The following is a 16,640-nucleotide window of genomic DNA, read 5'->3' on the forward strand; positions in this document are numbered from 1 at the left end:
GGTGGAAGTTAGCCTCAGAGGGGGGGAAAAGATAGCGTAACGCTGTCGTATTCATACAGCTACAAGGACTGTATAGCTGAGTGATAAGTGATTGTATTGTTTTGTATGGTATTGATTGAAATTATTAGACTGAATAATGTCTGCGGAATTGATGGCGGCCCAGTACTGTACTATTAACTTATAAATGAAATGTTTATAAATGAAATTTATTCTTATTAATATAATAAACGCCAATGCTAACGTTAGCTTGTACGCTGTATTGTCATACCTAGCCATACAAGTACAGAAAACACAACTTTTACTTACTCACCTGAGTTATATATTTTGTTTATTTTACTTTTCTGTTCTAATGTTTTGTAATCTATCCCCTCGTGATGATGTCAATATTGATTAAAAAAAGTTATTTAAAAATAATAATATGAATAATATGAATAATAATATGAAAAAAAGACAATATGAAATACCTCCAGTGACCCGGTAGTCGAGTGGTTAGGATGTCGACTTTGCTGCAATAAATAAATAAATAAATAAATACATAAATAAGTGCAAAAATGCATAAATAAATACACAAATAAATAAATAAATACACAATTGCATAAACATAAATAAATGCAAAAATGAATAAATGAATAAAGAAATAAATCAGTAAATAAAGAAAGAAAAAAATACAGACGTACATATAAATAAATAAATAAATTAATTAATTAATTCATAAATAAATCCATAAATAGCATGACAAGGTATCCAACTAGTATCTTGCCACATATTGCAGATTGGTTTCTTCGATTAAATAAATAAATAAATTCACACTTACATAAAAATAAAAAAAATAAATAAATGCAAAAATGCATAAATACATAAAGAAATAAACAAGTAAATTAGCAAACAAATACATAAATAAATACTTACATAAAAATACATAAATATGTACATAAATACATAAATACAAAAACAAATACTTAAATATTTAAATAAATAAAGAAATAAATACATACATACATAAACAAATATATAAATAAATAAATAAAGAAAGAAAGAAATTCACACTTTATAAAAATAAAAAAAAATAAAAAAAGCAAAAATGCATAAATACATAAATAAAGAAATAAACAAGTAAATTAGCAAATAAATAAATAAATAAATAAATACTTACATAAAAATAAATAAATAAATAAATATGTACATAAATACAAAAATAAATAAATAAATAAATACATACATAGCATGACAAGGTATACAACAAGTATATTGCGACATGTTGCAGATAGGTTTCTTCGAAGGGCATGTCAATTATTTTTTTTTGTGATAAATTACACTGTTGAATTCTATGGAAAAAGAAAGAAAGAGAACCCCTCCCAAAAAAAATCCTCCATTGCTCTTTCATCGTGCCGCAACAACTTATTTCTACGACTCGCACCGCCACTTCTCAATGGCTACCTGCTGACCTCTTCCTCCTGCTTTGTCTTTTTCATGTTTTTTTCCTTTCAAAACTCAGAGCAGGCCTCTCTTCCCTGATCCTGCTGATCCCTCATCAGGGAGGCCAAGTGTAATATCTCCGGCAGCAAATTAGCATTTTTCTCATTACCGCTACCTCCGTGAGAGGATGGTGGGGCGAGGTGGCGAGATGGCGATTGGCAAGGGAGGTGGGCGAGGGGGTCAGTTCAGGCCGGTAACAGTCCCGTAGCCCACTTTGATGCTCATTATTCCGGATTTCAATCACGACAATATGAGACGCAATCATTCATGGAAAAAACGGTGGATTGTTAAATATGCCAGAGAGTTGTGTGCTAATGAAAGAGGTGCTGAGAATGTTTCTGTTGACGCTTTAATTGCAAATAGATTGAAATAAAATATCCTACAGAGTGCCACATTATGATGTTGATGATGATGATGATGATGATGGTTGTGTAAAGCCATTCAGAGACGAAGAAAAAAGCTGGTTTCATTCAAGTCAACAGCATCTTTTATGTAAACAAAAAAAGTCATGACAGGTGTAAATGCTGTTGATCCAAAGTTATAAAAATTAAAAGTAAAATGTAAAATAAAATAGAAAAAAAAACAGTAAAACAAAAAAAAAATAGAAAAACAAACAAAAAAAAATAATAATATAAAATATATAAAATAAAATATATAAAATACTAATAATAAAAATAACAATAAAAAAATAATAAAAATAATACAAGTAGTAATAATAATAATAATAATAATAATAATAATAATAATAATACATTTAATTTACAAGCGCCTTTCTGAACACCCAAGGACACTTTACAATAAAACAACAACAACACATAAAACAATAAAACCATGAATAAAATGATACATTACAAAATAGCAGATTAAACTAGACCATGAAAGCAAGTTTAAACAGGTGGGTTTTGATGTGGGATTTGAAAGTAGGAAGTGAGCTAGCATGGCAGACAGTTTACAGTCAGCTAATGGACACAATGGGCATTTTCATTTAGTAAAGTCTGATAAAAACAGATTTCTATCAGAAACAAACCATAAAAAGATTTCTTCAGCCATCATCTGTACTTCTTTGTATCTTGAATCCACAATGCTATTTTTTTAAATGTCTAAATATCATTACACATAAAAAGAACAAATATGTAAAATGACAATTTGACCTGTGAACTATAACTGCCTTTTGATATAATAAGAAAAAGAAAAAACAAACACTGCAGTGCATACAGAGAGTGCCACAATGAATGTGCTCACATTTTTTTGCAGGGTTAGGGGGCTGAGTTACATAATTTAAAAAAAAAAAGATACACCCCTGCACACTTACACACATGGGTACACAAAACAGAGCGAAAAATGGTGAAATGGAAAAAAAAATGGAGCAAAAAAAAAAAATGCCTGCATTCTCCCACGCCACAGCCTTTCTCCACTCTGCTCACACGTTGACATTTATTCTTTCTCTTTTTTTATTCATTGCAGCACCATCATGAATTGCAACCTGAGGGTGATCCAGCCTCGAGCCTTTGCTCAGAATCCACACCTACGTTACATGTGAGTAAATATCCCTGTTTATATTCCTTTTACGGTAATATCGCCCGTATGCAACTGACTACTCACTTGATTCTCAAGTCTGATCCGATAATCATTCATAATAATAATAATAATAATAATAATAATAATAATAATATGGATGGTGGTGATGGTGATGATGATGATGATGATGATAGTGAGGATGAAAATGAGGATGATGATAATAATGTGATATTGATGTTAATGATGATAATGATGATAACCATGATAATGATGATAATGATGATAATGATGATAATGATGATAATCATGATAGTCATGATAATCATGATAATCATTATAATAGTAGTAGTACATTTTATTTCTAAACGCCTCTCAAAACTCTCAAGGACATTGTACAAACTCTTTGTTGTTTGAATTTGGACCAAAATTGCTATTTTGGGCCCCAAAAAAATGTATGTATTTACTTTATATATATATATATATATATATATTTACTATATATATATATATATATATAGTAAAGTCTCGTTATATCGATATCGGTTATATCGATACTACTGCTTATTACGATACTATTTCTATGAACGCAAGGAGAAAATTTACATGCCGCAGGATCGGATATATCGATAGTCCGGTTATATCGATATTTTTTCCGACTCCCGAGAATATCGATATAACGCGACTTTACTGTATATATATATATATATATATATATATAATTAGAGTTAATCATTTCCCAATGCTAACACCCAACCCGAACTCATCCTCTCAATCCTAATCCGACTTAACAACAGCTGAAGCTGGAAGAAAGCGCTAACATGGAAAAAAAAGCGGAAATTCTATCCCCGTGTAGAAAAGAAAAAAAAAACCTGATAGCTTTATCGGCACCCTAGCATGAAAAAAACAAAAACATGCAAAAAAGGGAAATGCTTCCCCCTTGTGGAAGGGAAAAAAACATTGCTAGAGGTCTGATCAGTGCTTTATCGACATCTAAGTATATTCGGGCCTTGTTCTCGAGGTCATATTTTAAATTCTCGAATAAATTTATGAGTGGCAGTGAATGAGTTAAAAATGTTGAAGGTAAAATAACCAAACTTTTTTTAAAGAAATCTACAAATGAACTAGCCTGTGTATCCGTTTAATTAGAAAAATTACAATAAAAAAAATGTCTGCTCACCCCCTCCTTCATGGCTAAGCGACAAGACGATCCTTGAGGACGAGATGATGTTGTTGATAGAAAGTGGCTTTGCGGAATTTGGTAAAATAAGGCCGGAGTGACGGATGAATGGAAGCAGCACCATTCCAGCGGCTGAAGTGAACGCCGCCCGTCTTAAATGAGACATCCATTATTTTGGTCTTGGATAATTGGATTGCTATCAGCGACGGCCTCAACATGCTGGAAAAGATGACCAAGAAGGCGACATGCTTCCATTTAGCCGCCGCTCTCTAAATGGACAATTTAGGCCGGTAGGGCCGAGCGGCGCTCTGGCGAAGTCATTTCTTGAACAAAAGGCGAACGTCTTAGCGTCTGACAGCCTGTTACGGCGCTGTTATTTTCCAGGAGCAAATAGGACCTGAGGAACTCGGTCATGGTATTTTAAACTGAACACGTTGCCATTTCCGGTTGGCACTCTAAAATTGAATGTGCTTTATATTCCGGGAGCAGTTTGGGAATGAGTGGTTAGTACAGTGATACCTTGGCTTACGAACTTAATTGGTTCCCAGACAGAGTGTATAAGGCGAAAAGTGTGTATCCCAAAAATTAATTATCCATAGGAAACCATTAAAATGAGAATAATCCGTTCCCTGGTCACCATCAAACACAATTTTCTACTTTGTAATCCTTAAAACTACACAAAATATACCTTATTTTATGTATAATAAATATGCTACGGTATTATAATTACAGAAATAAACTGTACTGTATAACAAAGTTGTTTTATTTACCTTTGTGATGGTCGATGGCTTGATGGAATGGAGCGGCTGGTTTCATCAGCATTAAACACTTGATGAGGAACGTAGCATTCTTCTTTCACCATTTTGAGGAAAGAGCCCTTCGAGGTGCTTTCTCTGCGATAATTTTACCTTGTTCCTCATCAATTGTGTTCTGTTTAGCTGGGTTGATAACTTTTTGCATCAAGTGTACAGATGGCTTGTGAGGGTTATTTGTGGAGACTGATTGATGTTTTAACCTTGCAGTCTACACTCTGCCTTTGAACTATCAAAGTTGGAACGAGTCCAAATGTCACTGTTTTCGATCCATTTTCTCACCATTTCGCTTTTTTTTTCACTTATATATATTTTTTTGTTTCAAGCTTTGTCGTCTCCCTTTTGTGTGTGTGTGTGTTTTCTCACTCTCTCTCTGCCGTCTGCCTGTCTCTTTAATGTTTAACCCCCCCCCCCCTCCCCCCCCGCCCTCCTCACTGCTGCGTTCTTGACCAATCACGTGACTTGAACCAAATACTGGGGGCGGGGAATAGAGGACAAAAAAGTGGGCCACCATTTTCTTGTTAGGGCGCACATCACTCATTGTGGCAGCTCCGTGTGTATCCCGAAAGATAGTTCGTATGCCAAGTTAAAATTTTCATAAATGTAACGTTCATAAACCGAAAATTTGTAAGCCAAGGGCTTCGTAAACCGAGCTATCACTGTATTGTATTGTATTTGGGACAACTGCCCTCATTTCAAGCTCAGATAACTCAAGATCCATGTAACTTAGGAATTAACTCTTTTTTTCTGATGAAAAAAAATATCTAAGGTTTCTTACGCTGCATTGTTTATGTAGTCCTACAACTCAATATTCTGTGGATCCTGGAATTTGAGTGACAATGACAAAAACCCTGGCACTGGAGTGGACACATTTTTGCACATCGTCTGGCAGTGAATGAGTTAATATACCTTTATTAAAAAAGCTGAACATTAGCACAGTGTTGCATCTCCATGTGTCATTGCAATGATTGACTTCTCCCGTCATGACTAGCCTATGCTCCATTTAAGATTCCTTCATCCCCACCCGCGGAAAGACGATGTTTACTGGGGGCAACTTTGGAGGAAATAACTTGTAATGGCAACATTAAAGTCAATGCAGCAATGCAAGACTCGACTGACTCGTCAGATTTACGAGGTGTGTGTAGCGTGCCTGCGCGACAGTGTTTCCACGGTTGATCGGAAGCGCTCATCAAAATAGTCTGCTTTTTAATGAAATGTATTAATCATCACTTCATTTTTATTATTTTTATATTTTTGACCAAGGAAAAAAACTTGGGTGGTGTAATTGCGGTATTGCAATGGCTTCTCGTATCGATGATGATCAGGGCCAATTTATTAGACGCATTTTTATAATAATAATAATAATAATAATAATAATAATAATAATAATAATAATAATAATAATAATCCATTTCATTTCATTTCATTTCGCAGCACCTTTCAAAGCTCGCAAGGTCACTTTACAGTCACGGGATCAGTTTCAGTCTGTGGGTGAGCAGCGGCTGCCACATGCGCCAGCGTTCACTCAACCCGGAATGACACAAATAGATCAAGTTAGCTAGCTAACTAATAGATAGCCAGCTAGCTAGATCGACAGCTAATAGAGAGTTAATACATAGCAAATAGACAGCTAGCGAGGTAGCCAGCAACGGTGACCCCATTCAACCGGGAATAACTCAAATAGATCAAGTTAGCTAGCTAACTAATAGATAGCCAGCTAGCTAGCTAGTTAGACAGATAATAGATAGCAAATAGATAGCAAATAGATAGCTAGCTAGATAGCCAGCAACTCAAATACATACAGTTATCTAGCTAGCTAATGGATGGCTAATAGCTAGCTAGTTAGACAGCTTATAGATAGCAAATAGATAGCAAGCTAGGTAGCCAGCAGCGGTGACCCCATTCAACCGGGAATAACTCAAATAGATCAAGTCAGCTTGCTAGCTAATAGATAACTAAGAGATAGCTAGCTAGCTAGTTAGACAGCGAATATATAGCAAATAGATAGTTAGCTAGCTAGTTAGACATTGTTATTGTTGGCTGTTGGCCGAACAATTGAATCTAAAAAAGTTGGTGTCTGATTATAACATAGACGTTAACATATGTGTTAGCCTATGTCTGTTTAGCGCTCCAGTCAACTGCCCTTATTCTCCTCTTGGATAAGATGTGTCTCTTTCATGCAGTCATACTCGGGGGAACTTATTCACATTTCATTTTTAAATAGAGAGGTAGCAGAGTTAATGTGCTTGAGCATATACAATAACTATATTTTATGTCTCCCCTTTGTATTTTTTTTAATTTCATGCTTTCATTATTGCTTTTGAAACTTGCTCATTTCGTCATTGTGGGATTAATAAAGGTTATCTTATTTCATCCTACTTTATTTGCGGTCTCCGTAGTGTATGAAAACACATTTGCTCAGGTCATTAAACAGTCCACTTACAAAAACAGCTTTAATAGGTTCACTGAAGAAAAGGTTGACCACAAACGTGCTGCAACGGAAAAATAGCAAACTTATTTATAGCTTTTGAGGCCCCACATTCTGTCCAGTATGCAATTCTGCATATATATATATATACGTACGTATATATACGTATATGTATATATGATTGAATAAGTGTCCATGTTTTTATGTTACTGTTGTGTTTATTATTTTGCTTTATGTTGACTATTGTGTGCAGCGCTTTGTTACAGCAGCAGCTGTTCTGAAAGCACTATATAACTTAGGATGTATTGTGTTGTATTGTTTGTGTATATATATATATATATATATATCACGATATTATGGGGTGGTTGATGAAGAAAATAATGAGAAAAAAAGAATGGTTTTGATGCAATGTGTTTCTTTTAATACCTTTGTAAAAAGCAGAACATTAGTACTATATATATATATATATATATATATATATATATATATATATATATATATATATATATATATATATATATATATATATATATATATATATATATACAGTAAAGTCTCGTTATATCGATATCGGATATATCGATAGTCCCGGTTATATCGATACTATTTCTATGCACGCACGGAGAAAATTACATGCAAACAGGGTCGGATATATCGATAGTCCCGGTTATAGCGATATTTTTTCGGACTCCCTTGAATATCGATATAACGAGACTTTACTGTATATATATATATATATATATATATATATATATATATATATGTGTGTAACATTTGAGTTACGACCAGGTTCCGTTCCGACAAAACGGTCGTAAGTCAAACGGTCGTAAATCGAAAAGCATTCAAAATGGCTGACGTAAGCATCACATGATCATAACAAATGATGACCCGCTGGCATCTCCTATACAACAGGGTAGTATACGATGTCAATCTGTTGTTTTCTCTTGAATACTATTATATACCAAAATGTTGACAGTTCATTTATAAATTTTAGTGTCATTTTAATCATTTTATATTTCGTATTATCGATCTTTATTACTGTGTCGGCGCACACGCTTTCTGCTGACCCAAATACGCACGGCTTCCCGCATATGCGAGCTGTCCAAAAATCGCTCTCCGTGCTAACGAAGAAGCCAGAAGACTGCTGCTCCGGCAAATAAATATCCTACTTCTTCGATATTGTCACGTTCGGATTAGCAGCCGGGGGCGGGGCATAGCCTCCCCGCTTGCACCACTTCCTTCTTCAGGAAATCGGGTGCGAAATCGCCGGTCGTAAATCGGATGTTACCTTTATATATATATATATATATTGCTGAAGTTGAAAATGGATGGCAGTATAATGATTGTCATAAAATATTTGCGCTCATTTATTAATCAGTATTTAATTATGAACTCCACGAGACAAAAATGTAAAGGTTGTCAAACGCAGATGAATTGAAAACAATTCAATCGGGCGAGTTGATGGTTCACATTTGCGTTGGATTAAAGCGTGAGCTCACTGTAATTGCGTCTCGACTTGTGATGAAGAGCATCCGTTCCCATGAGAAAAGCGTCAGCTGGGCCTCTAATTCGGACATCAATGAGGTCGCCCTCATGCATAATAATTACTAGCGCTTGACATCCTCATCATTGTGATCATACTCCTTGCCAGTCACCCGGTAACCATCCCCACCTGCATTTACAACACAAGGACGAAAGCTTTTGTGTTCAAAGGGGTTTGTATACTTTATTTAAAAATCTAGCTAGCTAGCTAGCGATCTAACTAGCTAGCTAGCGGTCTAGCTAGCTAGCTAACTAGCTCGCGTTCTAGCTAGCTATCTGGCTGGTGACCTATCAATCTATCTCGCTCACGATCTATCACCCCTCCGAAAAGCCCAATTGCTCTTTTGTGATTAAGGACGATAAAAATAAACTTGACTCGATGTCTTAAAAGACTCTCGGCTCAGCTATATTGACTTTTACAAGCCAACTTTTCTCTAAAGTGTTTGCCTACTTAATGGCTGTGGCCTAAATTAGTTTGCTTTACAATGACAGCTCTAAAATAAACTTGATTACCGGGCGAGTGAGAAAGAGAGATATAGAGAGAGAGCGCTTAATTTCCAGCAGTGCGTTAAACGAGTTGAATTTAACTCTTTACTGACTGAACCGTCACTCAAGGTACTCGACGGCGTCGTCTAAATATTTGAACAAGTCTGCGAATGAGATGCAAAGACGAGACATGAGCAGGTTGGTGCGCTGTTGTTTATTTGTTGGTTTTTTTTTTTAAACGCCAATGATGAGTGTCGAGTCTGGGTAAGCGGTTGAAAAGATCGGTGCAGTCAAGCAGCAACTTCATCTTGATTTAATTGTCTTTTTACAAAGTAATTACATCCCATGCTTATTCAATGCTCCTTGGCGGTTCCTTTTCATGATTCTCTGGTCTTTTTTCTCTATATTTAGAGTATGGTACTCTATGTGGATTTGGCATGTTTTCCATATTTATGTATTTATTTACGTATTTATGTATTTATTTATTTAGTTATTTATTTATTTATTTATTCGTTAGTTATTTATTTATATTTATGTGTTTATACATTTATGTGTTTATACATTTATTGATTTATCTATTTATTTATCCGCTTATCTATTTATGTGTTCAGTTAGGTGTTTATTCATTTATTCATATAGTCATCATTTATATATTACATATTTCTATTTACAGATATATGTATTCATATATATATATATATATATATATATATATATATATATATATATATATTGTTTATTCATTAATTGATTCATTTATACATTATTTTTTTGGTTGTCTTTTTATTTATTTCTTTATTTATTTATCTATTTATGTATTTATTTATTTGATTATTCATTCATCCATCTATTTATTTAAATATGTATGTAGTTGTTGATACATTTATTCACCGGTTGTATTTATTTGTTTATTCATTTATTCATATACATATACCTGTACATATATCTATTTACATACTTACATATGTATTTATGTATTTGTTCATTTATGCATTTATTTATTCTCATATTATTTATTTATTTATTCATCTATTTATTTCAATATTTATTTATTTAATCATGTATATTTTTGTTCATTTGTTCGGTCGTTCATTGTTAGGTCGGTAGTTACATACATATGTATTCATCTATGTATTTACGTGTTTATTTATTGCTTTATTTATTTATGTATTTATTCTTTCTTTCTTTCGTTATTTATTGTCTCGGACTCGACTCCTTACATTTTACCTGGATCTTGGCTATTGGAACCTCAAAATATTTTTGGGGGGAATCGTGGAAGGAAAACGACACGTTCATTTATTAGTCTCCCCCCCCCACCCCGAGATCGAGCAACGTTAATGAAGCAATGTTGTTTTTGAAATTGTTTTTCTTGTGTATTTTCACACAAGTTAATAAGCCAAAGGCCTCCATGCCATCTGAAAATCGTATTGAGCATAATTTGTTCTTCTAATTTTGTCGTCGTGATAATTATAGTTTTCTGTCATAAAGGGGCCAGTTACAAAATACGTTCTCTGCAACCAAAGACCCCATTCTGGTTAATACTGTTTTTGTCCATCTCAAGGGAAGATAGGCATTTTGCCACTTGCCATCGACTGAAAATGAAACCACAATAGCCAACGGCTGATAGAGATTAGACAGAATAAGAAGTTATCATATTTAAAAGTGTCATGCTGTTATATGCTTAGTCAACATGTGTGACTCGAATACACAATTGAAGCACAGACAACCTGGGGTCGATCTGAGGTCAACAGATACAGTAAATTAAACTCTCATCTTCATCTTGGAGATCAGACCTTGGACAGAATTTAGGACTTGGGAAAATCCTTTATCACCGAAGCAATTTACAACTTGAAACTCCTTCACAGGAAGAGCTCATTAGCCAGGTTACAAATTTACCAGTTCATGGAAGAGACAATGTTTTATTGCTTACAGCTGTTTGCGCTTAGAACACCCAAGGGTGTGATATTCTAATCAATAAAACTGTTTTACTAATGTATCACTTAAAGGAAAACCGACGTCACTTTTTTGTTTTTTAACTGACATCAGAAAAACGTTTGATAGCATCTAAAATACCCAAAACACACAGTATGATATTTTTAGTCAAATGCAAAACACCAATACAAATGACTTAAAGTGTCCAAAATCTGCAAAAAGCTGTGAGCTGTGAATTGGGCATTTTCAGAAAGTCCCGCCCCCAGTTCGTGACGTCACGTCAAGACGTCTTGCATTGCTGGAGAATCCAAACAATAGCTTCAGATTCAGAAAATATGCTTTCTTGTTACACCTCCAGTTATGAATATGATTCAAATAGTTCTGAAGAGGAAAGCATACATGTTTGCAATCGATTACATTATTTATTCATTGCCATTTTGAGGCAACATTGGGGCAAAAATGGATCAATCAGAAAAGAGGCACAAAATGGCGACCTCCAGTGGCTACCTCCACTTCCACAGGCTGATAAATTCCTTATATGGAGCTTGAACTCCCTCTTCTGGCGGCTTTTGGGTGCAACACGAGGTTGTCAGACCAAACATGTACAGCAAAATACATTGACGTGATGGAAGGACGCTACAATGCGTCTTTTTTATGATCAGGGGGCGGTCCTTTCATGACGTCACGTACGGACTCGTCACCAACTGAAAAACAAGACTTCCTGAATATTCTGAGCGAGTCTTAAAAGGTAAAATATAGCTATATGCGGTGGAATCTTATTAAAATACGCTCAGTAGAAGTCATTTGAAGCCATTTTACAAATTATGTACACAACTTGTCCGGAGACGTCGGTTGTCCTTTAAATTTGCATATACTCTCAATAAATAGCTTGGCAGGGGGCTGCAGAATTCAGGCGTCTGTCATGAACGGCTGCATCTCCTGCCGGCAGTAAAGACAATCTTTCTGGGTTTGAGTCTTTGTCCACAGTGTCCGATCGAACATCGCTGACAACGGCTCAGGTAAAAACAAATGGTTGCTCAGCGTTAGAAATGGTGAGCCGTGATCGGTTGTTGAAAGCTTTTTCTTTGGCGACTGATGATGGAAAGGGCTATTGGTTTCATCCAATAAATATTGTCTCAATGGTTGCTGTGGTTTGGTCACGCACTACAGTACTGACCTTTGAACTATGCAGCATTTCTCCTACCACAAAGTAAATTATCCTTGCTCTTGGCAGCCATTTTCCATAATCCCATAGAGCTGTATTTTTCCCCGTGCTCCTCAAGCCTTTTTCCGATGTTTTCCACACCTTTACCATCCTCATACAAAGCCTTTCACTTTGTAACCCATTTCAACAGCTGATCGAGTGGACGTGTTAGCAACCCCCGGCGGGTACAATTACCCACATTAGCGTCCACTTTGTGGATGTGAACAGGCAGGGTAAAGTCCGTCGTGTGGCTTTGTGTCTTGACGGTGTCCTCAGTGCTTGGTTGCCACAGGTGCTAGAGTTAAGTCACACGTGATAATTTAGCCTAATTAGGGGCTAATGAGTGAGCTGGTTTGACATTGCAAGCTTGCTATTGTGGATCTATTCTTTACTTTGGCTTATTTAGCGCAGCTCCACCTGCAAAAAAAAAATAGCTTAAACTGTAAAGTACTTGCTTTAGTTAGTAGAGGGCCCCATGACTCCTTATCTGAAGTCAACAGTCTCAAACTCGGGTCTTAAAATGGACAGTGACTTTAAACTTGACCGACAAATTAGTGCTGTTGTTAAATCCAGCTACTTAGAAGTAATCAATGTAGTCGATGGGAGTAGTCCTCTACTCCCCCCAACCTAAGAGCAGGGACCAATCATAGAAGAGTCTGGCACCACCACGTCCATCAAAACTCACTTGTAATCTTTGGCATTTGACTCGGTATGATCCCGACTTGATCTTGGTTTTACTCCCTGGTGCTTTGTAATATCTTTGTGACTGCTTTATTTCCTGCGTGTGATAGCTGTCTACTTTAAAGCACTTTGTATTGTATTGTTTGGAGAGTGATTTGGCCGGTTGATGAACATTAGTCACATATTGATGAAAAGGTTTCTTCAGCCGTCATCTGTACTTCTTTGAAGGTGTCGGATGTTTCACTTCTTATCCAAGAGGCCTTGTCAGCGAACTAAAATCTTTTACTGGTAGTTTCGACCCTATATATAGCCTTACTGTCCAGACGTAGCGGTGCCAGACTCTGCTATGATTGGTCCCTGCTATCAGGTTGGGGGAGCAGAGGACTACTCCCTGCGGCTACACTGATTACTTCTATTGTCCTGCCTGAGTATGAGGTCTACGACTGGCCTGTCTGGCACCGCCACGTCTGGACAGTGGAGATATATATATATATATATATATATAGGGCCGAAACTATCAGTAAAAGATTTTAGTTCGCTGACGAAGCCTCTTGAATAAGAAGTGAAACGTCCGACACCCCAAAAAAAAGTAGAAATGGCGGCTGAAGAAGCCTTTTCGTCGATGGACCACTCCTGTTCGACTCAGAGCTTACACAGACGTATTAGTCACTTATCTGACCAATCACTGATGCTGGGTGTCATCAATGACATGTTGACAATGTAATCCGTCACACATACTCTACATTTCCGTGACATTCTGTGTCGCTCCGAGAGAGAACCGCCCCCGCCCAAAAAAGAGATGATGCACTGAGATCTCAGACTTTCAAGTCTTCTGCGCTACTTCTCCAGCTTGGTCTTTGTCCCGCCTGTGTCAAATTAAAGGTCAGTTGGCTAGATGGCTGGGTGACTCTTTATTCTAATGCGACTGAGAAAGAGAGAATGAATCTGAAGGGAGTGTTGTCATGGTAGTCCCATGAAAGGTCAGTCCCTGTTGGGTGGAATGGCGCAGGGAGAGGCTCTCATTAAAATCCAGCAGACAACATTTTCTTATTGCTAAATGTCACTTTCAGTCTCGGGTCAGCCGGCCGGTCAGAGAACACCTTTAATCACAAGTGAAATTGTTCTTGTTTACCTTGTCAAGACTTGCCAGCTTGAAAAAAATCATACTTACGTATTTCAAACCCATAAACACTTTAAGGCAAAAATGAGTGCATCCAAAAGATAGGCTGCCAAATGAAACACAAATTAATGTAGTTTATTCAATACATCCTAAAAATGACAATTGTAAAGAGCACTACATTGGGGAGACTAAACACATTCTCAAAAAAGATAATCAACATCGCAGGGATAATACTAGTGGGCCTCAATCGGCAGTAGATACGCACCTAAAAGCTAGCAACCACTCATTTGACGACAGTGAGGTTAAAATCTTAGCGAAAGAAAATAGATGGTTTAAAAGGGGGGGGGGGTCAAAGAAGCTATTTTCATAAAACAGCAAAATCCTTCACTAAATCGCCATGGTGGGATGAGGTTCAATTTGGATCGTTCGTACAACATACTTCTTAGGCAACATACGCTTAGTTATGCTGATCAGAATCATCTTTATTGCCAAGTATGTATGTGATGAGGTGATACCAGAGCAAATGGGGCAATCAGGCCAGTCGTAGACCTCATACTCAGGCAGGACAATAGAAGTAATCAGTCAGGACAATAGAGGTAATCAGTGTAGGTGCAGGGAGTAGTCCTCTGCTACCCCCAACCTGAGAGCAAAGACCAATCATAGCAGAGTCTGGTACCGCCACGTCTGGACAGTAGGGATATATATAGGGCCGAAACTACCAGCAAAATATTTTAGTTCTGACGAAGCCTCTTGGATAAGAAGCGAAACATCTGACACCTTCAAAGAAGTACAGATGACGGCTGAAGAAACCTTTTCATCTAAGATATTTTCGTTTTCATTCACTGTCGTGGTCCAACGCAAGTGAATTTATGTGTCTGATGCACTCGTTTCACTTTCTCCGTATTTGCCTGTGCGGACCCGTAATGACGAATGGTGAAGTTAACGTTATTAAATGTTCCTGCTAATTTGGCCTGAGGGTGAGTAAGCGTGTCGGGGTTTGAGCTGAGCAGAGGTTCTCATCAGCGTCGGCCCAAAATAAATGAGTCCACTCGCTTTGGGGCATTTTATGAACAAGTCATTACTGCAGCTGACTTCCGTCCGTGACTGCCCATGTGTTGGGATTTGTTTGCGTTTGGGGAGCAGATGCACAAACTTTGCAACAACTTTAATGGCGTGGCAATGAGTCACACAGTCCATACAGTCAATCAATCACTCTAGGTTTCCATGGATATGACTTCTCGCTTGGTTGTATTGTACATACACGAGGAATATAACATCTGAGTTACGACCGGGTTCCGTTCCGACCAAACGGTCGTAAGTCAAACGGTCGTAAGTCGAAATCCATTCAAAATGGCTGATAAGAAGCGAAACGTCCCACACCTTGAAAGAAGTACAGATGACGGCTGTAGAAACCTTTTCATCGATGTTCTGTGTATTGTTCTTTTAATTGTAAAGTGTCCTTGAGTGTTGAGAAAGGTGCTTGTAAATATAAGGTACAGTAAAGTCTCGTTATATCGATATCGGTTATATCGATAGTACCGCTTATTACGATACTATTTCTATGAACGCAAGGAGAAAATTACATGCGCGCAGGGTCGGATATATCGATAGTCCCGGTTATATCGATATTTTTCAGACTCCCGAGAATATCGATATAACTAGACTTTACTGTATTATTATTATTATTATTATTATTATTATAAATAAGTACAGATGACGTCTGAAGAAACATTATCTCTGCAATACAGCATTAAACTAAAACTAAACTAAAAAAAGTGAGAATAGACTGAAGGAACAAAATCTGCTTCGGATGCCGGTGTTGCTCCCATTGTCAGAATCAGAATCATCATTATTGCCAAGTACAGTAAAGTCTTGTTATATCGATATCGGATATATCGATAGTCCCGGTTATATCGATACTATTTCTATGCACGCACGGAGAAAATTACATGCAAACAGGGTCGGATATATCGATAGTCCCGGTTATATCCCTTGAATATCGATATAACGAGACTTTACTGTATGTAGAACACACAAGGAATTTGTCTCCCGTCGAACACGCTGCACTAGTATCATCAGCAAAAAAATTGCAGAGGCACTATACAATTCCATTTGGGCTACTATTCAAAGAGTTAATGGCTTGGGGGAAGAAGCTGTTTAAATGTCTGCTGGATTTGGTGCGCATGTATCGGTAGCGCCTGCCTGAAGGGAGTCGCTGGAAAAGGTGGTGGGCAGGGTTGTTGCTTCACTTTGATTCACATGCT

At 36.8% G+C, this 16,640-nt stretch overlaps 1 protein-coding gene across 9 annotated transcripts in view; it reads left to right on the forward strand.

The window, feature by feature from the left end:
* Positions 1-16,640, forward strand: part of ntrk3b (neurotrophic tyrosine kinase, receptor, type 3b) — a 254,422-nt gene that overhangs the window by 39,977 nt on the left and 197,805 nt on the right. For all 9 annotated transcript variants that reach the window (XR_016114563.1, XR_016114565.1, XR_016114564.1 and 6 more), the window contains exon 3: positions 2,941-3,012. Coding sequence is in view for 2 of the 9 variants with exons in the window: in XM_088993086.1 (XP_088849212.1) it covers positions 2,941-3,012 (72 nt within the window). In the remaining 7 variants the exon portion in view is untranslated. The remainder of the gene's footprint in view (positions 1-2,940; positions 3,013-16,640) is intronic.

Source organism: Hippocampus bargibanti, linkage group LG03, assembly GCF_051943395.1.
Source record: "Hippocampus bargibanti isolate YZ-2025 linkage group LG03, ASM5194339v1, whole genome shotgun sequence".
In the NCBI taxonomy this organism is placed as follows: domain Eukaryota; kingdom Metazoa; phylum Chordata; class Actinopteri; order Syngnathiformes; family Syngnathidae; genus Hippocampus; species Hippocampus bargibanti.